The 24,210-nt window shown below is 40.2% G+C and overlaps 1 protein-coding gene across 18 annotated transcripts in view; it reads right to left on the bottom strand.

Annotated features, from left to right (window-relative positions):
• The window catches only part of NAV3 (neuron navigator 3), a 552,459-nt gene that overhangs the window by 67,972 nt on the left and 460,277 nt on the right, over nt 1-24,210 (bottom strand). For all 18 annotated transcript variants that reach the window (XM_009669555.2, XM_068936171.1, XM_068936179.1 and 15 more), the window contains one exon: nt 3,553-3,691. In XM_009669555.2, coding sequence (XP_009667850.2) covers nt 3,553-3,691 — 139 coding nt within the window. The remainder of the gene's footprint in view (nt 1-3,552; nt 3,692-24,210) is intronic.

The following is a 24,210-nucleotide window of genomic DNA, read 5'->3' as shown; positions in this document are numbered from 1 at the left end:
GATACAGGGTGCACGGGAGTGCTGCAAGGAGCAGGCCAATGAGACAGACCATACACCAGCTGTGGAAGTAGCTTAAACAGGAATGTCAGAGTTATCATATCTTCTGTGTTTTGACAAGACTTCTATCCCTTGTGCTGACAGGCTGTTTGTTGTAACCTTGCCTCCTCTCTTTTCCTGCAACCTCTTTACCTCAGCCTCCAGCCTCATTTGCCCATCATCTTCTCATCAGTCCTCTTCCACTCTTTCTTCCTTTGCCTTCTCATTTAGTTAACTTACCGCTGCCCTTCTTTAACAACAGAAAGTGGTGATGCTGTCAGATATCACTGTTCACTACATTTGCGATTGCCATAGCCCTGTCCCCATAGAGTCAACCTAAGCAGGCCTGCATACTGAGTCGCATTCAGGAGCGGACTCTATTATTCTGTGTTTCTACAGCTCCTACTCTGGAGAGACCCCTTTAAGGTTGTTTCCTAGGCACTGCTGTCATAAGAAGGATTAATGCCGATTAGATGTCCGGCAGAATAATCAGTTGCTGTTTACATATTTGTCATTTGAGGCGTACAAAATGCAAAAGCTCTCGACATTTCCATAATTTCGTATGTGCTTTGGAAAGGGTTGTACAGATTTTGTATAAGGATCAATGGGAAAAGAGCCCAAGCAAACATCTAAACAAATATTGCAAGATCCTGCAGAAGAGAATTTCCACTGATGTTATTGTTACAACATGTGTAATGTTCCCAGAACTTTTCTCATAAATGAATGCCTATAAACACGTAGCTATACATTTTGAAAACAAAAGGTAGCATTTCCAAGAAATGACAAGTACAGCACTTTCTAAAAGCCTCTCTTCACCTTTATGGGACCTGTGAAGGGATGTCGATCCTCTTTTAATGAGAAAACAACAACAAAATAGCCAATTTCTGCCTCAGGATACAGCCTGCCTGCGCTGCTCCAATCACTTAGAAAGACTGCAAAAGGGATCTCGGTGTTGCAAGAGTATGTTCCCCACCTGGAGAACAGCTGGCAAAATGCTTACATGTTGTGCTCATTGCACTTGCTAGCTGGGATTGCAGGCTAGCCTGGAATACACTGCCTTCTGATTAATTTACTTTGGTGTGAAAACTAATGAAGGTCTGTTCCTAGCTTCCACAACATAAAGCAACCCTGGCAAAAAAGCAACATCTGAACATGCTCTGCACCTCTCTTCATCGCAGAACAAACTGCAAATAGTATCTGGCTGATTATGCAGGATAAGAGACCACTGAAAAGGAAAACCCAGAAAGAGTTAAACAGTCAACTTGAGATTTCCCAGTTATGATAATGACGATGTAGTGGAACAAGTAAGCCAGGACCCGCCAGTCATCAACTGCCGACATGAAAGAGAAGAGGCTGAACCCCACTTAGAAACCCTAAGAGATGCTGATAGGGTGGGAAAAGCAACGGTAAAAGCTGAAGAATGCTGGCATCCGCTTGAGTACCTTTTCAGGAGTATGGCACAGGTCTGAAATTTGTCCTGGAGCTCCTGCTGCAGATTAAAATAATCTTCATTCCCAAGATGACTTTATTTCCCCATCTTCTGGGGCAAATGACAAACGTGTTTTTCTCACATTGACCTAGTTTGCAGTAATGTACATCTACAAAACAGATATCTGAACTCTACATACTGGCTGCCTGCAAGAGTCTGAAGGGAATTCAGGGTGTCAGTCTTGAGTCCTCAATATCTGACATCAAATCACTGGAGACACCAGTGCTCAGTATTCAAACTTGAAATTCATTGCTCATAAACTGTAGAAAGAAACATGGCAAAGAATACTTCTCAGCTGGGACTAACTTTCCTCTTTTTTTTTTTTTTTCCTTTTTCAGGAACCAAGGCCTGTTAATATTCTGTACAGTTTTTTTCATCACTTGCAAATATGAGGGGAGCTGGAAAGAAATACTGGGGTGCCTGATGCAAGGGCTTGTTATTTACAGTTTGTGGCTCTACCCTGCTGCGAACTCTATTTTGACATTGTGCTTGGTCAGCTTATGTGATGGTGTGCAGACCTTGGAGGAAGAGGGTCAGTGTTTTCAGTTTGGAAGAAAGAAAAATATTAAGTATGAATCAAAAATGACACGGACAAGAGATGGTGGGCACAGTTTCTTTTGGACCGATTGTAACAGGGAACCATACCAAATTGTTAACACTCAAGCGGTAGTAGAGTTAGTAATGCTTCATTTGTGGGATTATGGAAAACAGGGTTAGACATCTGTTGGTCTATCTCCCTGTCTAAAAGACAGGTTAACGGCCAGAGGTAGGGACTACAGGCAGCAAGCCAGTAAGGAGATATGATTCTGTCTGAGAACGAATAACTTCAATTGGAGTCCATAGCCTGGAATTCTGATTTGCTGCTAAACTAAGGAAACCCAGCAGAAAAGAGAGAGTTGTTCTTTTTTCCATTGTAGGTGCTCTCAAAGGGAGTAGGGGAGCAAATTACCCATGACTCCTAATTTATGACATTCCTATTGGCCTCTTTCACTTCTTCATAGAAATGCGAGAACAGATGCTCTGCCACCTATGGGCTCACCTCTTCAGGCTCCTTTCTCCCAAAGGAGAGAATAGGGAAAGGACATAATACACACTGTGCATAATTTATTCCCGGCTATGTTTCAACTCATGCCAGAGGAAAACTTGAAATTGCACCACACGTTGAAAGAGATACCCACTCCAAATGTGATCAAGTGAGTGGAAATGCACTCACCACAGAATCAGTCACATTGCGTTTTCGGTGTCGCAGTGAGGGCTGTTGGCTCTCCGCAGGCTGGGGAGCCAGGAGCCGTGGGGGCTGCCGGTGGTGGCAGGGCACAGCCTAGCAGCCAGAGCCTGTGTCACCGCCCCGCGAGGGAGCAGGGCAGCTGTTGGCAGCTCCGGCTTTGGGCATTGGGCACTGCTGCAGGGAGGCGGGCAGGCTGAGGCTGGGCTGGGTAGTCGGCCTGCGGGTCAGCATCTGGATCAGGCCAAGTGAGGGTTACCAGGGTCAGATATGGTCCTGTGACGGCTGGGCAGGCCACAGGGATGGGTATGGGCCAAGGTCAGACCAGGAGGTCAATCTGTGGGTCAAGGTTTAGGCCCGGATCACTGGGTCAATGGCAGGCACAGGAACGGGGGGGTGATGAAGCTCAGGTGGGGAACAAACACAAGAGCCTCAGTGGAAAACAGTTGCCACAGGACAGGAGGTCGGCCCTGGCTGCAGCCTCCCTGCAGCGCCTGGAGGCTGGGAGGCTGTCCCCACACTCACCAGTGGGACAGAGGCCGCCCGTGGCTATGCTATTGCTAAGCAGGCCCTCAGCCCTGGCAGCCAAACCTCCAGGAGGGGGGATGCTCTAAGGGACCTTACATGTTGTTAACTGAAACACAGTGCTTCTTGCATAGAAATGTAACAGAGGAGAGCTCGCAAAATACACTATCATCTCATTTGTTTTGGAGACATTACTACTAAGGGCTTTTTTTTTTGTTGTTGTTAGCCTGCAGACTTGTGGAGACATTGCAAGAGACGGCAATGAAAAGCTACTTACCTGAGCATGAGTGTTCTTTCTTGAAGAGGCCGTTATATTGGAATAAGAGCTGACAGATGATGTGGTGTTCAAATCATCCGTGCTGAGGTTATCAAGAGTGTCGCTGAGGCCACTACTAACTGAGCTGCTGTCATCCCAGCTGCAGAGAAAGGAGCACATTTACTTTACATACTGCATGTCAACAGGCAGAAAGTGTCTCGAAATCAACAGATGCTACTACTTCTTCTTCGAGAGGTTTATCAGAAAACTTTCCGTAATATTTGCTAATGTACAACAAACATTAGCTTTCAGACTTTTTAATTAACTATTCACTCATTGTCAAGTGGTTGCTTGTTCAATTAATGAAAGTCCCAGACGACTTTTAAAAATTTAACATCAGATCTAAGCAAGCAGTAGTATAAGCCATTAAAAGTACACATCATTAAAACAGGTTGTCTCATGCTTCATTGTTATCACATTCACTACATTGGCAGGGAAATCCATTAAACCTACCTAGTATTGTGAACCAAAGCATTTTTAATAGCTTGGAGAACACCTAATGCATTTCCAGGCTGCAGAAAAATAAAAGGAATCTCTTCTGCAGCCTAACCAACTGTCAGTCAGGAAGCCAGTATTTCCAACAGTTTTATTTGCTTGTCTTTAGCTTTCGTCTAGTGGGTGCAATGTCATCAAAACAGGATTCTTTGACACTACAGTCACCAGAGTTGATAACACAGAGAGCACGTTATACGTCCCTTAAGAAACAGGCCACCAAGTCTTCTGCTTTGGGAGATTTAGATTGAGGATGTAAAATTAGAGAAAGGCTACTTTTATAGAAATGTCATTCATCTGTTCTCAAAAAAGTCTTTTTTCTTCCATGGAAGGAAGGTTGAGGGGTGCTTCTCAGACCATTCTCTACACAAATGTTTCTCCATAGCATTACATTGTGACTCTTAGGTTATTGCCATTTGGGAGAAAGTCTAAGAAGCAACTTACATGCAACACTATAGCATTATACTCTCCATTTTGCTGGACCTCCATCTGTTAATCTTGGTCTGGATTATTCCCAGGACAGAGAGTTTGAAAAATATTCAATTTATCACTTGCAGTGGGATTCATCTCCTATAGCTTTACCTATATAAAAGTTAGGTTATCTCATTTAAGCTATCTGTCTAGGTGTTGTCTATAAACAATAGAACAAAGTAGGCTCCTCTAGGAGCCTGTCCTAAAATACGTTCCAGATTAGCATCACAAACTGCTCACTGGAGGTGTATCTTTTCCTCTCTGAGAGAGGAGAGGGTTGATTAAGCCTATTCTAGGCACATAACTTCTGGAGAATCAAAGCCAGGTGACACGGATTTGGACACAAGTCAAGTTCAAAATACAACAGGTACTAAGGAATATCCTTGTTTTGTTGCAGCTTATGTCATGAGCTGCCTTCTAGGTCAAATTCTACAATTTCAAAAATAAAAATTGAAAACTCGGTACAATAATCTAATTAAAGCTGAGTACTGCTACTACTAGCCATTCAGGGCAAATAAGGAAAATACTTGTGAATCCCTATTTTATATGTGGTGTTCTGAGGGGGTTAAACTCACTTGTCCACTTGCTTAAGGAAGGCTTTAGAAAGTCATGATGGCAGTGACTGTGAACTGCACGCTACAAAATGCATGCTGTAATGCACTGGAAAGTTCAGTGCTCTAGTCTTGTATCATAGCAACTAGAGCAGACAGCAGTTTGGTTTTGTTAAAGGTAGAAAATCACATTAGCAAGTGACCTCAGTGACCAGACAAACATATTGCAGGGGCAAGAGCTTATTATATTACTGTGCTATCCACTGTTTAGTACATGACTACAAATAAATACATCTTTTAAAAAATGACCAGGTAACATACGTATGAGTGATTCCAGAATACAACTTCACATTTGAGCAATTACAGTATCACACCCTATAGGTTGCCCACACTCATCCAAGACACATCTCCAAAGCACTTGTTATTTATACTCTTTGCATTTTTCACTGCCTAATGTGAAAAGGAATTTCATAGATGCTAAAAGACATTATTCAAATGTTATGTACTACGTAGGAAGGTACTTTGGACAACACTGTTAAGATTGATTAAAACATAAATATTTTTAAATGTTGTTAGGTTTTAGAAAAGACAAAATGCTCTCATTGAAAGATATTTCAAAAAAAGAAAAAAATCATAAGCCAGATCCAACATATATTGGGTACTTTCACAAGCAACGCTGAACATCTAATGCATGGGACTCATGTCCTTAATACTCGACTGTCAGTTTCCTGAGTCTACTCTAAGAACTTGTGGATGAAGCTCAATATCTAATTCTGCTTCTCCATGTCTTGTTCTTTACTTTATTCCCTTGTAATTCTGCTACCTCATTTTACTCTCAGGTATCTCAGTAAGGAGATTCAAATTTTCTGAATTTTGAAATAATTTTTATGATTCACAAAATATAAACACAGAATTCGTTTTCTACAGCACAAGTTTTCAGGCAAAAAATGACTACATGGGTTATGTTTCCATTCTATTCTGGCTTCTTCGTGATGTTACACAGTCATCACACCTCACTCACCAGTGGATTATTAGTAGGTTCTGGAAACACTCATGGCCATCTTGTAAGATATACAGAAGATTAATTTGACAGCTCCACTACTGACTTTCCAGAGTCATCACTGTATTTGTCTGGAATTTTTTTCTCTGATGACAGGTGCTCAAGAAGTTTTCTAAATTTGGGGGGTTTCATACCCCAAAATTTCTGCTTATATGCCAGCTGTCTGTAAAAACAGAGGCATTCAAAACTGCCTTGTGCATGACATTCTTCTAAGGATTACTGGAGAAGCTGATTCTCACTTGATACAATGTTTTGCATCAGCATTTTTGAAAAATACATAGCAAAAATGACATACTCCTACAAAATCGACCACATCAGCCATCCTTTCAGCAATGAAGATTGCTGTCTTCTGCTTACTTTAGTGCATTGTCCACAGTTGTTCTGATTTTTTCATGCAACTAAATCTCTTCTCTTCTGGTACTTACTATCATCACCTTTTCAGGTCTGTCCCCTTATGTCTAGACAATACTTGCTACCAGCTGTATTAATCTAATTTCTCGATAAGGAAGAGGCCTTATTTATAATTTGGGAAACTTCCTGATGATTCACATTCAGTTGTTCTTGTAATTATCAGATGTATGACAAAGGACCCTGGTAACATGAGATGTGCATTGCCTTGAGATTGAAAACAGATTCTTGTTAGTCGGCAGCAAATTTTCCCTGTAACTTTTGTTCTTGTGCCAATATTCATTGTCAAACTGATCCTAAGGGACTTTATACAGGCTTTGGATATACTAAGATTTATCTTTCGTTTTCATTTTATCTTTCACTTACTTTTTTCTTTTTCATGCATCCTACACAGATTATGACAGGTCAGGTTATCACTATCTATTTATCAATGCCTCACATCATTTCCTATTATAAAGCCACGTTTCCGCTACTAATAACTTTGGAAAAAACTGTTGATTTGTTTCTTGTTGGGTGTTAGCCTCAGGTTGATTTCTTTAAAGGAAAATTTCAGCAAATACAGTTCCGCTTGTTGAGAAAATGAGGCTAAGATACAAAATGCCTTGTTTTGACAAGTTGCGGCAGCCTTTTCTTTGAGAAACCCTAGGATCCCATGAGGAACTGGAGACGAATCTTGACATTTAGCAGGCTGTAATCTTCACATTAAGGATGTAAGGATGTGCGTTTTGCTGTTTCTGGAAAAAAATATCCTCAAATTTGGCTAATTTACACATCTCTTCAAAATCTGTTTACATATGCCTGGTAGAGACTTTCTAGGCTTTTTGCAGCTACCTGCTCAAAGTTTCTAACCTAACCAGGCACACATCAGCTCAGCTCAGGGTGAAGTGGGCTCCCAAGTTCTGGATTCAAGTCAGCAAACTGAGAGCAAGCAACAACCCAGCAGTCACTCAGCTCATTATGAATATATGTAACAACACAGTTTTTGGTAACATAGTCACATACCATTTTTTTTCTCTCGGAATGCTTCATTAATTTAATGCCCCTCAGTGGTATGCTCCAGGAATGAATCTGAATTTTGTATTAAAGCAAGCTACCTTCATTCGTTTGTTACAGAAGTTGAAAGACCTCTCTAACAAGAGGGACTATATGAAGCATGATTGAGGCCCCGGTGTACCAGACTCTTTGCATCCTACAAGATGTTAGGTGACTGCTTTAACCAACATTTTTAACAAACTGGATACCAATAAAGTGCTTCCCATTTCTTCAGAGCTTAGTAACTGAGTTACAAAGATGCTATGCATGCAGATGTGTGCATTGACCACACAGTATGCTGTATAGGGGCATATATGCTTAAAAACTAGTTCACTAGCATCTCCAACTGTGCGTCAAAAATTGGTAGCTCTTTTGTAGCCACTATGTCATAATCTTGAGTTTGCACTAATATTACCAATATTCTTTCCATTCAGAATATTTGTGTTTTATGCTTTCTTTGATATACACTAGCATGACTACCAGATCATTTGCGCTAGCTAAAACTCATCCCCTTCTTCCAACCTGCCTTGTTCAAATCCTAACAATCCTTGCCCATTCTGAATCCAGAAGTTACACTTTTACGGAAGAAGACAATCACTTCCAAATTGTTGCTAATTGCAGAAGGTGGCTATGAGTACCTTACAAATCCTCATGCTCCAGATACTGCTCCAAACACTTCACGCAAAATTTCAACCACTTGATCATATAAAATATTCCATAAAGTCCAGGAATCCACACCTTGCTTGCTGTCCACACAACTGCTTAGTCTCCAGTATCACTCTTTGTCTCATTTCATTTGCGTCTGACACTGGAAAGATCTCTCTGTAATAATTCCCCCATTGAACTTTCTACCTCCTAGTCATTCTAGAAATAGTAAGGTGTCTCAAGTTGAAATATCCAGTGCATAACATCAGTGTGTGGAGCTGAACAAAGATTATAAACATATTCCCACAAGTATTCCCTCCAATGGAAAGATAAATTGCACTCAGCTGTGCTCATGACACTTTTGTGTTTGCTTTCCACAAGTATTGAAAGTTTTCTTTGCTTGAAAAAAAATTCAATTTTAAGTTCACACACGCAAGTATTTGAACCAAATGTGGAATACTTTATAAGGGATAAGATATTATTTAACACAGCAGGCCAGCAAGCAACAGAGCTCTGGGGCAAAGAGGCAATGAAACAAGCCAGATAACATTCGACCGTACCCTGCATAATGAAGACCTGTAAAAATGTGCAACGATTTTTTCTGAATGTTTCGGGTAATGGCTGAAAATACAAACCGGTAGCTATGCACTGCATTGGGAGAGCAACGAATACTAAAGCTGCATGACAAGGGGAAGTGGTACTAACTGTTTGTGTTAGCTCCATGGATACCTAAAAATATTCTCCTTCCACAGTACTTGCTTCAGAAAATCAAAGCAGTCTCTAATTGGAGACAAGACATGGTAGAGTGCACTGCCACAGTGATTGTTCCTTCCAGCCTTCCTGTTTCTATTTTCGGCACTTTCCTACAAGTCCTTAGACCTGCCAGCTCAGTGAGGTCCACCATACTGATAAACTGGGTCCTTGCCTGGAATTTGCTTCAACATTAGAGTATTTTTGAGAGTCGCTCCAGCCAAAGTGGCCTAAGTATGCAAACGACAAAGCTTTTCACAAGCAGATCATCAGACATGCGAAGGCAGCAAGACTCCAATCAATAGGCTATGAAGTCTGCTGGAAAGCTGTGGTTGCTCCAATGCACGTAGCACGAAGCCCTTGGCACAGCTTCACAAGTTTCTGGCATTTTTTTTCTCCTGGTTATTACTGAATTCTGCAAGCAGAAGTAGGAACTTCAGCTTGCAAAAGACGAGCATACAGCTCTAGAAAACAAAAACCAGAACAGAAAAACCTTCCTCTAAAAGCATTTGTTTAATCAGAATAACTGTCCTATTTAGGAAGGTTTGTAACTCGGAATGAAAAATAGCACTGTATTAGTCACAGGCTTTGTACGACACATGAAGGGCTTTAGGCCTCAGCAATAGCCCTAAGATCCATGGATGTCATGCTCAGGAGTGAGATCCTTAGTCACATTCCTGGTAGCGCAAGTGGAACTCAGATATCCAACAGGGACTTGTGTAGGGGCCATAATATATGGATTTGGGATTCAGGGAATCTGAACAAACACATTTAGCATAGCAACCTTTCCTTGTTTTTTCTTGCAGCAACTCCAAACTTTTGAAACATGGCAGAAGGTCTTTAAACATTTCTAAATCTTTCATGACCATAGTAGGTACACACAGGGCAGCGCCCATGTGTATTTTTGCAGCTGGGGAGAACAATCTTAGAGGATAAATCAGATAACTGAGACCATGACAGAAAGGTAACACTCAGGGCTAAACGGAAACTCCTGAGTTTCACGTAAGATTATCTGTGTGTTTGGGGATCTACAAACCATAGCGAGAGCAGATCACAAAGATGAACAGTGAGCTGTTAACCCCTTCCTGTGACAGCAGGCTGACTTGCGTGACTACATCCTCAGATGATCCATGTCTCCGTGCCCCTCTCTTATAGCCACCGGATGGCTCTACACAGTCATTCATAGAAACAGTAGATGTACATGAGAAATGACACACAAGCAATTGCTTTGATTAGTATAGCCTGCTTTCCTGTTTGGCAAATGAATTGCTAGTACATTATTCTATCGCAGTGGATAGGAGTTATTATACTAGAGAGTTATTTAAACTAGCCAATAGTACCATAAAAAAGCAAAACCCCCAAATCTAGCTACCTGAAGTGCAGTGAGTTGCTACCTGCAGTGTAAGAAGATCTGAGTCACCGATGTAGTCGTGCTCAGGGTATTTAAATTAAACGTGACTTAGGGAATCAAAGTTTGGCATGTAATTCCCTATGTAGTCAGCAAAGGCAGATATATCTGGTGGGTAGGGGGGAAAGACTGGAGAGATACGAGCGATGAGGTAGAGTACTTAAACTAGGCGCCTCCAGTAGAAAGCTTGAACCTGACAGATCTTTCCCTATCCCATTTGCACAAGTAAGTCCTGGAAAAAGAAGGCAGAACCCCTTTCCCACCAGTCTGTGCCTAAGGTAGTGCCACAACGTCTGTAAACCAGGGAGTACAAGGCACACATCAGCTTCCACCAGGTACACTCCCTGGCGCTGGATGTTGCTTCTCTAGAGAGCACCAGTAAAGTGAATATTAACATGCAGTCCTGGCTGCTGTCGTGAACTATCCTTTCCGACGCTTGTATTGCATCCTTTCTGTATGCTGGCCATATTCCAGGAGAGCAAGGAAAGATTTAGTCTAAAATAAAGACTTTATAGCAACTCCCTTAATTGACTTTTGAGAACTGAAATGATCTCTTAGCTCATTAAGAAGAAAAGATAAGAAAATAATTGGACAGTTTTACTCAAAGCAACTCCTCACTAGCGTGCCAATATATCAGCTGGCAAACTTTCTCCTTCAAAGTTCAATTCATTATGAATTAATCCTTTTTAAATCTTTTACTGTGGCCTCAGCTGCTCATTATTCATAAAACAGCTACACTGACCCCTCGCAGGCAGATTCAAGATGGCACAGAGTTCATAAAATCAATACTTTGTTTCAATCCACAGACTGTAAGAGCAAAAGACCAGGCCCTGAATCAAACCAGAAACTTGCCGAAGCTGAAAATTTCATTATCGCTATTCTAACCTCACAGCAAAATAAAAACATAGTCAGTTGGACTTATACTTCACTGCCTGTTCCTCAGCAAGTACAATGCATTACCTGTCATTCCCAAACAAGGCAACCACTGAAGCGTTAATTCTGAATTACTTTGGGGTCATCGATAGAAAATCATGTCATGTATATTTCAAAATGGATTTATTCTGCACATTCTCAGGGAAATTGTTTACAATATATGCATATATGCAGCATCTTTGCTTTGTGAGGATTTTTTGTTCATGTTTGAAAAATTTTTTTCAGAAGATCCAATTAGAAAATTATATCCTATCACAGAAATTACTTCTAGCCCAAGAACACAATTAGAGCAAAATGCACCTTTTACAAGGTCAATGTATTTCCATATTTCTTCTTCCAAGCATTTAATAGATTCTTTAAGAAATAATTTGGTTTCACAGCCAGGAGGGAAAAAAATGAATTGATGGAAGATTTGCACTTTTTATGATAATTATATATACCTTCTAAAACCTAGATATCCACAGCTCACAACCTGAGCAAGTTTTTGCCAGAACCCTTTTTGGTTTCCACTTATTTCTGTATACAAAGCTTAATATGACAAGATAGGGACAGCAGAGAGTCACTAGCTAGCTTTAAATTCATAACTGAATATATCAACATTTAAAAGAAGAAACTTTGCGAAATGGAATTTTGGGGAAGTGTTACTCAGATAAACTAATAAATATCCAACCGAAAAAGGCATTTCATTCCTGGAACGTACGGTTCTTTTTTTGCATGAGGCAGATAAACAGCATCCATTTTTAATTACATTTCAAACATTCTATGGAAAATAATAATATATGGGCTGGAGCAAGATGTAAGGAAGTAATTCCATCAAGAACTGTTGACAATATCATAACAAACCAAGGGAGAAAAGCTTTTGATGGAATTATCTTCCTGCTGCTGTTTTTTATGTTTTTAATACACTGTTTGGATCCAAGAGCATGTTTAAATTTTTCAAATGCAGATTCAGAGAAGTTAATTAACATCAGTTGAACGGACATAAATAAAGAAATTATAGTGCCTATAATGCTCTTCAAAAAATACAAAAGCAATATGGAACTTTATTCCTTGTTACCTTATTACTGTAAGAAGTAAAAATGTCATTCTTTACTTTGTATATGGTCAATTTGCATCCCGTAAACAAAGACAGATAGAAAGAAATGAGATCCCACAAGCATAAAGAAGCATCTCACGGGATCCACATTTGTATTTAAAGGGACGAGTTTAAGAAAAGTTGTATTAAAACCACCACCCTGAGCATCCTGTGATAAGCACAATTTGTCGTTTGCCTTTGTAAATTGCCAGTTGCAGCTTGGGTTGGGAGCGAGGGACTGAGAAAAATCAAAGCTCTTTACTCAAACCTAGCTTTACAGTACGCAAACAAACCAAACTGCTCCCTCTGATAAGTGTTCACAGGAGAACTCTTCCCAGTGATTACTCGCCTGATGTCAAAGTTTTGGTTTACTGGTAACCTCCTCTGTTGTGCAAAGTCTCTCCTGTACAGGAACGACTGAAGAATTTTTGTTGCTGGCACTATTTATCCCAGAGTTTGTGTTGCTAGCACTATTTATCCCAGTTTTGCTTACATGCAAGGATTTATTTTTCTTGCTTACAACTGATTAAACTCTATCTGAAGAAAAAACATGCATACGTATGTTAATAGAATGATAAGAAGCAAATCTCTGTTCATTCCGGTCACAATATTCATCCTATAAATCTCTATGAAGTATCAGCATTTAAAACCAGCAGTTTTACACAGCTTTGTTATTGGCGTAAAGCAAGCTTTGAAACTGGTTTTGGCTTGTGACAGGCAGTTGTTACCCCGCACTATCCTTTGCTGAGCGTGGCAGGAGGTGGCAGACAGATACTAAAACAGACTTTTGTAAGCAGTTTGTAATATAAATCTAAAAAAAAAAAAAAAAAAAAAACCAGGTTATAATTGTAAGCAGTAAGTAACAAGTCAGTGCCAGCCACCTTCCCTCCTTATCTCCTCCGTCCAGGCACTGCCCGACAAATCTACTTCCCCGTTGGCCTAACGGGGTCGCTGAGCTCACGGCTCTGCACGGCCGTGCGAGAAGCCTGGAAACCGGGCACACGAACACACCCGGGGAGAGGCGAGAGCCTTCCCCCACCACGTGCGTGGACAGCCAGGAAAGCCGCAGTTTGGGAAGCACGGGATGAATTTTATCTCAGGACGCAACCGGAAGCGATGGGCTTCCAACCACGCGCCCTCGCGCGCGGTCACTTCTCGCTGCAGGTCTCCAGACAGCCATGCTTGGAAAGGGGGCTGGTTTGCTGAGTTAAGCACAAGCTGGGGCTGTGGGAAAGGCAGCCAGCTTGATGGCCAGAGGAGTTCTTAATCTTCCCCTTCTGAAACTCTCCGAGGCCTTGATCCGCGCAAATATTTTCAGATAGCAGGGTAAGCCTATTATCTGAAGCCTAATAGGCTTACTTACGGTAAGCATCCTGACAACAATCTGTCAAACAAATGACAAGTTTAACAGGACACAAAGCTCTTTCTTTTTCTGTTTTTGCTTGTCAAGACTGCCGCCCTCACTTGTTCCTCATTTCCTAGGCGCTGCTGAGTACAGACCCAGATTACTGCAGTAGTAGAAAGTATAAAGGGACCTTTTATTGCTTCTGCCTGACCTGATTTTGAGCATCACTTGGTAAAGCATGAAGGCTTAAATGATGATCCTCTCTGTGCATCTGGCCTTCAGGCCCTTCCTCATCACTGTCGAAACTGCTGGCTGCTTTTAATCAAACTTTGCAAAAATGTAAGGGCTAAAAGACATTATTATAGTTTGCAAGTAAGTCTCGTGAAAATTAGGAGCCATAAAAGACAAGAGACAAAGCAGAAGTGTCTCGGAGAGGAAACGTGCCCTATGAATTAATTATATTAGACATGCATGATCCTGTACACAAAACCAGACCGCTTAAGTTTCATTGCTCCAAGGGAATACACTGCCATCACACGAGTGAACGCACATCCAGCGCGTGATTAGGGATGCTGCATTTTTGGTCCAGACGATGGACAGCTGAAAGACGTATACACACATGTCAGAAAAGGGTCTTGCCAATGAGCATACAAAGAGCTCATTTACAAAACAATTAATGCAGGCTGCAGCCTAATCTTTACCCATTTTTTAGAAGTCTGCGCGAGAAAGGGTTGTGGGAAGTGAGTTGCAGACCAGATAAATTGTTCAGGCTTCTGCGCTGTGACAAGGTAAAATATCATTGATAGCTGTGGATATAGAGCGATCTGGAAATTTTCACTCAAAACATATTTGACAAAATATTGGGTTTTGACGGAAATTGAAGCATTTCACAGTATTTTTAAAAATCATATTTTGCTCAAAAATGGAGTAATTTAGGAATTCATTTCAAAATTCTGTCCATCTATATTTATATTATCACGTTTGAATCAGAAGTAGTTAATTTTATGCACCAAGAAACTAGACACCTCATATAACAGGAACTGCAAACATTCTTTTCATTTCTTAGTTTTCAAATGTTTTAATTTACTTTGATATTACAAACCGTTATGGAGTCTCTAACTAATAATGAAAGGGCACCTTTTTCTCAATCGAATCACCTTCAATGATACAATATGGCTAGTCAAACAAAAATTATGTGCAGATAATAAAATAATAATGGATAACTTAAAAGTGATGCCTGAAACAAAACTTTAAAAAGATAAAAGTTCTCATTTCTTAAATCAAATATATTTCAATTTTTCTTGTGATAAATTAAAAATACTTTTCGTTCACACTTGACTGTAAAACAAAAATCAAAATATCAATATTTCCATTAAAAAGAAACTGCAGTTTTTGATGGAATGGATATGGCTATGCAACCAATAACCATAACTAACTGTGATATTTTATGCATCCTAAACTTTTCTGCAGTCTTCTTTGTTACAATATCACGTAGTACCATGAAAGCATTGCTGTATTTTGTATTGCAAACAATTCCTTTTGAAAAATAAGAACACAAAGCTTTCAGAAAGTTGTAGTCCTTCTTCTGGATAACACTTGGCTGGGTTTTCTCTCCCCCAAAGTTCAGAGAAAAAGCACATTAAAAGTGCCCCTTGCAGCTGAAAAGGTGGCAACACTAATGTATCCCACTATGAGTTCTCTCTTTCAAATGGATGAAAGTACCCAAATTACTATTATTGCCAGACTGACTGAAAGAGAAAAATGGTGCTCAGGAATTCAAGACATTCTTGACACAGCTTGTCAGCACAGTGTGTAGTAGAGGTTTTAAAAAAGGGGGCCCATTTTAGTCTCTGACTTGCAAGCATCTTCAGCAGGAAAAAATAAACGACATCCCTGTAAGTATATAAATAACTGCCTCAGTGGATTTACTACCTTAACATGGCAAGATCTATCAAATGCTTGACAAATTTGCTTCTGGACATTTCCCAGGGATTCTGGGGTGACCGGGGGGAGTGCCAGGGTTGGACCCTAGGGGCAGAAAGAGGATTTGTAGACAGCCATGGACAAAACAAAAGAGGTGAATGACGGTAGTAAGAAATCTGGCCACAGATGTACACAGGTACTTGAGGAACCATAGCAACGCATCTAAATGGTAAGTGGAGGAGCCCTGTCCCATCTACTAGACCGTTCGTCCTAGGCACATGGCATCTTCTGGCCGGAGACAGGATTACCTGCAGAGCAGCGGTGACAGGGCTCCTCCAGAGGGTGTCCGCAGCTCACGAAGGTGCATAAGACAGACTTTGAAGCCATTTCAAAGCTCCCTCCTGACTGACGATTATACTGATATAGGGGTTGCAATCAACTCACGTTTTCAGGCTCATCCTTGCTACTGTATGCATTACTAAATAACTTGAAAAATAAGAAGTAAGTTTACTAATCTTTGTTACCATCCAATAAAACAACTGCAGGCAAGCTATAAGAGTGGGAAACTGAATTTAAAATTATCAGGAAAAACACAAACAATGCATGCACACAGAGTTTTTTCAATGCAGTTTTTCCACGTGAAAAGGGAAAAGAAATAGTGCCGTGAGTGGGCTTGAAGCCTGCAGCTCATCTGGAAAAGGAATAACAGAAAGGACTACAGTCCTGTTTACCTCCTGTAAGAAGAGCTGAACACTAATATACTCATCCTGAATGTTGCAGAAAGCATTAGGATGCAGGAAAGACATCAGAAGACCAGATAGCAAAAGACTGCGGACGTATGATGGATTGCAGGGGAAAGGGACAGCAACATTCGCATCCTGCATGAAAACAGGACGGATTTTACCTATAAAGGTCAGAGCTCTAGACATTAGCAGGGAGCAGAGAGTCTGGAAAATCAAATTGCTGCATTTTCTCTACCCTTGACATATTCAGCTGAGATAAAGGGCACTACACAGAGCGCTCCAGTGCCTGCAGCAATGACTAAGCCCCATGCAATGCTAGAAGAGAAAGAACATTGCCTTTAAGTCAACGTTCAAGTACCTCGCATATTTATGTTTCACCTGAAATTGCCCCGTTCCCTCCCACTTAAACCAAAATTCAGATAACCTTTGCTCTCTGACAGATCTGACAAAATTATCAGAGGCAGGAGAAATTAAAGGGCAGAGGGTATTGCAAGCGAGAGAACAGATTATGGCAGGTGGGGTAAACTTACCTAGGGTAAGTTTTTTAGAGTTTTTAACTCTAGGGTAAACTTACCTCTTAAAATCCCCAACACATACAACAGGTACTGCTACTAATCACAGCTCTTCTACAAATAACCAACCTGTATAAAATCAACAGCTTCATTCCTCCCAGAAAGTCTTTATTTCCCTTTCTAAGGGAAAGCCCCAACGTTTCAATTCCCAGGACAGGTGCAGTATTACTGGGATAAATAAACATCACAAAATGTCACAAAACCAATGTGCCCTTCCAGTGGTTTCCATGGAGTACGCAAAGGGATATCTAAACTTATACTGAGGAACAACTGAGGCTATCGTCCTAAGATATTGTACAAATATAACAACTAGAACCAACTGTGAGAGGAGTACCTTTTACATAAATTTTTGTCTGCTAAGAAATAAACCAAGACTACCAGTGTCATCGTGCAGCACCGCAGAAGAGACACCTGAGTAAAACACTGCTCCTTCTTCTCGATTATATGGCTTCAGTCACGACAAAGACAAACGAGCAGCAGTGTCACGCAGGCAATTCTTAAATCATCTTTCTGGTTTTGAGGTTTTGCAAAGGAGCAGAAAAACAGAGCAAACGCAGTCACAGGACCTCTGACCTTCCTCCACTTTTTGCTAACTCACTGGCTTAATAGAGAAGCCTGCTCTCTCATCCTTCATTCAAAGCCCTGCTTTTCAACAGGCGCCTCTCAAGGTTTCCGTTGCACCTAACAGAGCAGTTTGAACAACTCACCATGAGCAACATATAGTACTCAAGTAATCCCATCCTGATTTTCTGACTGTGAGATGCCCAAGTGCAGATCGTTTTTACAAACAAGCCAGTTAAATGAGTTAACGATCGACTTCTAATAACTGTATTAAAACTGCAGATTGGAGAGAATAGAGACACACACTTCCAAAGAGAAACGCTCAAAGGCCGCTCTGCATTCAACAGCAAAGCACGGTGTGTGGCCTTCCCGTGACTTGATAATGGCTCTCTTTCCCTGCTAACGGACCTAAACTCCTTTCATTTACTGGATTCAGCACATGCTAGCTTTCAGCTTCAAATACGTTCTTCAGAAACAAAGGCGACAACCAAAACGTCACTGGAACTAATGCTCGTGAAGAGTAAAATAAGGCGGCCCCAAACCAAAGTCTGAACCCAAAGCCAGTTGCAGCAAATTGTCTGCAAATAGATTTTTACATGGACTGACCAGATGCAGCTATTGGCAGCTGCTCCCACACACAGAAAAGAGAGTGTGAAATGTTACAGATAACTGTATAAAACATCACAGAATGCCTATTTCTTATGACAAAAAAAGCAGGCTCTAACGCCCCAGTAGCTGTTTATTTACTTACTCAAGCTTTTTCTTTGAAAAAATGGGGGTTGGTTTCTCCCTGCTCAGATTAAGATATGTCTACTGGGCAACCACAGATTGTCTGTAATAGAGCAAAGCCTAAGAGTCTCCTGGGACGTCCTGCTCCATCTAGAGCCTTTCACGGTAGCGCCGCTATGAAAAGCATTTGGAATAGTGGGACGTGACAGGCTGGCGGGTCAGGCCTCTGGTCATACTCAAAACTGTCAAATGCTGGATGGCTTATGCTCTGGGATTTTGGCGCGTACGACCCTGTAAAATAAACAAGCCATTAAAGGCGCTCTCTCCCCTGGATTGAACAGTGTGTGACTCCATCTCATTGCATCTTCCTTCTTTTCCAATGCCTAAATAGTCTGTTAGTAGATTCTGTTTGGGGAAAAAAGGAATAATTATGGCATCTTCTGATAATATTATCTGTTTGGCATGCTTTTATCTTAATATGCTTTGAAGTTTAGAGTTTTTTAATAAATAGCTTTTGGCTGGCGTTTTGTTTTTGTTTTTTTGTGATTCACAAACCTCTACCAGAGTTTGCCTGAAGCAAATCTTCACTATTATATTTACAGTTCTATTACTGAAACTCATGTCTTTTAAAATTCCTTATTTGGGAGGGCTTACAAAAGCAAAGGCCTCTTTGGGAAGAAATGAAAGAAACTGAGTTATAAAGTGACTTGACAAAAAAAATTTGAAATTAAAAAGCAATAACAACATATAAAAAAGAAATACATTTCAAAACGTGATGCACAATTAAATGCCACAGCCTAACTAGTGTTTGCTAAGCGAATTAGAAGAATTTTGTAAGGATAATGAGAATACCCACATTTCTATTAGAATAAGCATAAAAAATTTATGCTTTAAGACATAAATCATCCCTAAATATCCTTGTCCTAGGGAGAAATTTCCCTCATAAAAGAGATTTTCCTCCTTACTAAACCATAATTTAGTTTTTGCACTTACTTCTGAATGATTTGGTGCTGACCCCATCAGATTCAAAATTTCAAATTAGATGATATTATCTAGTATCATTTTGTCTTTATGATGTGTGGGATTTGGGTTGAGACCAAAATTCTCAAGCGTGGGTGCTTAAAAAGGTGACACCTAAACAGTTAAGGACATCATTAAATTTTCTCAGATACTGAACTCCCTTCACTCTGTTGAGAGACAGATCTGCCTAAAATTATAGCACAGAATATAGCTGAACAAGGAAAACAGGAAGGTCTCCTATTGCCTTTGCTTCAATCTAGCACTCCCACATATGAGACAGAATAATTTACCCCTTTACGTTAGTTGAATGCATTTTTTTTCTTCTTCTATTTTTAAAGTTTGAGGGAGGAGGAGTTGCTTTACTCCAAAGTACTAAGTCTCCATCTTTTACACACTGCTGCCTTTTATTTCTCTGAAATCAATGAACTTCACAAATACTGAAGAAAATTTAATGGGAAACTGCTAAAATGTCCTGTTTAATGCTGCTTGAAAAGATTCTTCCATCTAAAAGTTCATCATTTTTAAGTCAGGTTATGAATGCACGGTCTGTCAAACTTGACAGTTTTCCCCAAGAAAGGCTATGCTTGATGATTATTTCAGGTGAGTCAGACCTCATGAATATTCATGTTTCAAACCTAAATTCACTGCCTCCCTGCTCTTCAAACTAGTCATTTGATTTCCTCTGCCTTTTGTAATATGTACTAAATGCTCCTTGCAGAAAGGCTGAGTGATTGACAGCAGACAGAAACACTGAACTGCCTTTTTAAGACCAGGTCTCCTGTCCTGAAGCGAGCTGTAGAGGTTTATAGCAATACGTATATATGGATCCACCAAAAAGGGGTTTGGTGTAACTAGACTAGTTCCTAAATTGATTATATAATTAAATTGATTCAAAAGCTGTGTACTAGCCTTGAGGACTCCTGCTACCCTTTGCTGTTTCCTATATATGCATAGTATGTATGTTGCAAAGTCATTAAAATCAGCGGAAGTTCAGGCTTTTACAGGTATGGGACCAATCTTTACAGTACAGATTAGTGTTTGGCACTAGGAAGGAACATCTGTAACAGTCTGCAATCGCTTTCCTAGTAGTTAAGAAAGCTTCTGTTTTAAGTTACAATGCACTATAGTATAGCAGGAGTGTACATATCTAGTAAAAACCCCAAATTCTGAACCTGCTGAATTACTAAAGATAGAACAGAATATACTGGCATGAAGCCAGTATAAGAGTAAACATAAGCCAGACTGTGTAATCTAGTCCAATGTTAAACAAAGTTAGTCTTACTAAGAGAGGCCAGACTTTCAGCTCATCACATTCAGGTAGCACCCTTATGCGGCTGCGGACAAAGCTCAGCAGACCAGGTATCTATGTATGCAAACAGAATGCAGCGATCGCTTTTTATTTCTGATAATACAAGTGCCATTTGCAAACGGTTAGACGGTCATGCACTCCCAATTACATATAATATTCTTATCGTGTACGCAAGCTGCGATATACAACCAGTAAGTGTGTAACATTCAGCGCTGTGAAAGAGAAGTCTTTGAAACGGCATGACATTTCAGGGTGAACTGCTGAGCCATCATTTTTCTGGCAGGCAGTTTTTCATAGCCAGCACTGCCTCATGCAATGGAGGGAGATTGTCTTCTAAGGCCACTGTATGCTACACTGTGCTAGGAACCTTTACAGCACCTCCACCCCACGACAGATAATTCAGAGTCCTGAGTAATGAGGGCTTCAGTTACTCCCGTATGGCGTGGGAGGCAAAGTTACTAGGATTGAGCAGGGTTTCTCAGTGAGACTCAGGTAAGCTCAGAATACCGCATGCAACTTTAAAAACAGAATAAAAACCTAGAGGAGTTTTCAATAGCTCAAAAACCCGTGTGAGTAGATAAAGGTCTCTCAGTTTTCCCTTCTCGCCCAACAGCGCTGCGCTTGGTCAAGATTTTCTGTTTGGAAACATCAGAAACAAATAACGCAGGGAAGAGGGAGGAACGAGAGCAGTTGACGGTCCTGCGGACGTGACAGCTCCCTGGCAGTCGTGATTAGAAGCTGGAAGCAGTGTTGGGAGGCAAAGATAAGCAGGACGCAATAAACAGATCCTACTTACACCTGCCAGTGACCAGTTTAGCCAAGCCCAAGCCTCTCTCTGTAGGCTAGACTTGACTTCACCCCCCTCAGTGACAAACCTCCCTCGGGTGCTGTAGCAATGACCTTTTCCTACAGGGCTAAGCAGCACTAACCCACCCTGTCAGACATCCCAGTAACCATTTCTGTCTTTAACCTTCATACGAAAACCTCAGGTTTCGTAGTAAGCGGAATTAGTAGCTGCTGCCAGAATCAGATCATTAAGGCCAAATGAGTTCATCGACATTGTTGTCAGTACAATGAATAACCTAATCTCAACGGCGGTAAAAAAATATCGATTAACAGGAAAGATTTTAAATAAGTGGCTGCAGTTATTTTCGAGAAAGCGCCTGCAGAAAAAATGGAAGCTGAAATCAGCATTCTGAAAAATTATCTTATTTTGATTTAGGTTCAGTTATTTTACCTAACTTGGATCTCATTACTTTCTAAATCGGTTTGCTGTGAACAGTTCTAATGTAATTCAATATTCAGATGTTTGATGGATGAACACATTCTTAAACCTTATCTGTGAATGTTTTGTCATTATTCCATGAATATTTCCACGATATACTAACAGTGCAATGGCTATTAAAAACAATATCAGGAACAACAATCAGTGTGAAATACTGCCATTCTCCTGTTTCCTCTTGCTTTATTTGACAAAGGAATTTTGAAAATGGTGAACCTTATTTCAGTGTAATTTTTTTCTAGCAAAACTTTTTAATAGCATGATCGTCTGGGGTTGTGTCTAATACGTAGACCACCTACACGGCACATACAATTGTATAATATGTTAAAGTGAGTCAGCAAACCCCTCTCCTGGAAGAGGAGCTATTTTCTTAGTTTTCATATAGCAGACCCTACTGTGATGAGGAGCATAATTTGGGAGGGCTCTCTGCTATTTTTTGGAAGAAATTAACTATCAGGGGAGGGGCTATTAAAAGCTTTTTTAGGTAGCTTTTTCCAGAAGTCTTTTGCAAACGCAAGGCAGCAGCTAAAAAGCACTTTTGCTACTGAAAAGTAGCAATATGCTTGGCATATCCTATGTCATCACACCTTGGCTCTTTGCTAAATAGAAGGTGTTCTTCTCCACAACTGAAGAGTAGGTAAATAATATACACTTCAATATTTTAAATAAAGCATCACAATTACTAAGCAAAGACTTCCTGATTCACTGTGCATCACAGTCTCACAGCCTGGGTCTGCTTTTAACTTCTCTAGTGAACTGATACTACCTTCCTGCCTTCAAGAATTCACTGAACATCATTTTAGAGCTTTCCCCTGCCCTTTTTTTTTTTTTTTTTTTTTTAATGCTTGGACACTTTCTGTTCACATACGTCAGGTTATAAGGCCACCAGGGGACCTTTCTCCCCATCGTTATTACTAAGTGCTAATTGCATCACGAAAATTAAGTATGTCTTACAGAAATTCAGTGGGGTGCTTTATCAAAATGCACATAAATATTACTATCTGAAAAAAAACTTTGATAATTTAGTCTTAGAGGAAAATCTATCATTAGTCTTGTTCCATGGTGATCTTATTATTATTATTTTTATTGAACTCTGATTATATTCTCGTTTCCTTAGGCTCCCAGCTCTAATATTATTTTGCTTTGCTTTTTGTCTTGTGTGTCTGGCTGCTTTCCTGATAGCTCTCATATATATATTCCTTTAAAAATTCTGTCCTCCACCATTTACTGCTATTTTTTATTTTGGTATTTTTGTTACCGCATTTGGGAAAATCTATATAAAAACACAAGCCTGTGAGAAAGGCAATTTAACAAGCTGCTATGGCAGATCATAAAATTGTTACTAAGGGAAATAAAATACTCAAGGTGACCACAGACAACTAAATATCACTATTCAGCCCCAGTGCAGAATTAGACTAGATGGGGTGACACGGGTGCTTTCCAATACAAACCTCATTTTACAATCCCACTTTGTCAGTACCAAATACCTTCAATTAACTTTTTCATAAATTGTTTCTTTCCATCTTCTTTAAGCAGCATATTTCAAGAGGAATTCTGCTGAAAAATAACACTTACAACTCTGTAAGAAGAGCATGACTGAATCTTTAAAGAACAAGGCTAGGTGATGGCTTTGACTGGATTCAAACCGTGGCTGTGAGGTTGATTTCCTAGGTTGTTTGGAGTGATTATCACTAATAGTTACCAAAACATTTATTATGGTATCTTCTAGAAATAGTAACCAAACATTTTGGTCTGATATGCTGGCTGTGCACTGGAGCAACATGCAAAAAAGAGTCTTTGCCCCAGAAAATTTACAATTTCCATAGCATTCAGGATGCGACAGGATTAGAAAAGAGGGTGAGCACAGAAGGGTGTCGGTGGTGACCAGATGCGGGACTGAGCAAAGAAGCAGATGTAAAAGTCAGGCAGAAGTCGTTTGCCTAATCAGTAACATCAGAAGTAGGTGTAAAGGTCAGATTTATCACAGTTAATGCTACGAATACATTTTCCCAGTGCAGAGATAAAGCATGGGAAATACATGGTTGCTTCTTATGCAAAAACAAGCACTGGGCTTTTGAAAATTTAATATTGAGGGACTAAGAGGCTGGATGAGCAGTCCACAAACAAGCAGACTCAATAATCTGACGGTTTAGACAAAAATAACTCTTATTTTCATTTCTGCAAAATAAGAAAAACACTCATAGCACTGGCATGCTTCGAGTATAAATTAATGTTTGTAAGTGAAGATAAAAATATGAAAGGATAAATACTGGATACTTCTTAACAACTGTTATGACACAGACTGTAATT

Source organism: Struthio camelus, chromosome 1, assembly GCF_040807025.1.
Source record: "Struthio camelus isolate bStrCam1 chromosome 1, bStrCam1.hap1, whole genome shotgun sequence".
Lineage (NCBI taxonomy): Eukaryota > Metazoa > Chordata > Aves > Struthioniformes > Struthionidae > Struthio > Struthio camelus.
Note: the sequence above shows the minus strand (reverse complement) of the source record. Positions and strands in the feature narration are given on the sequence as shown.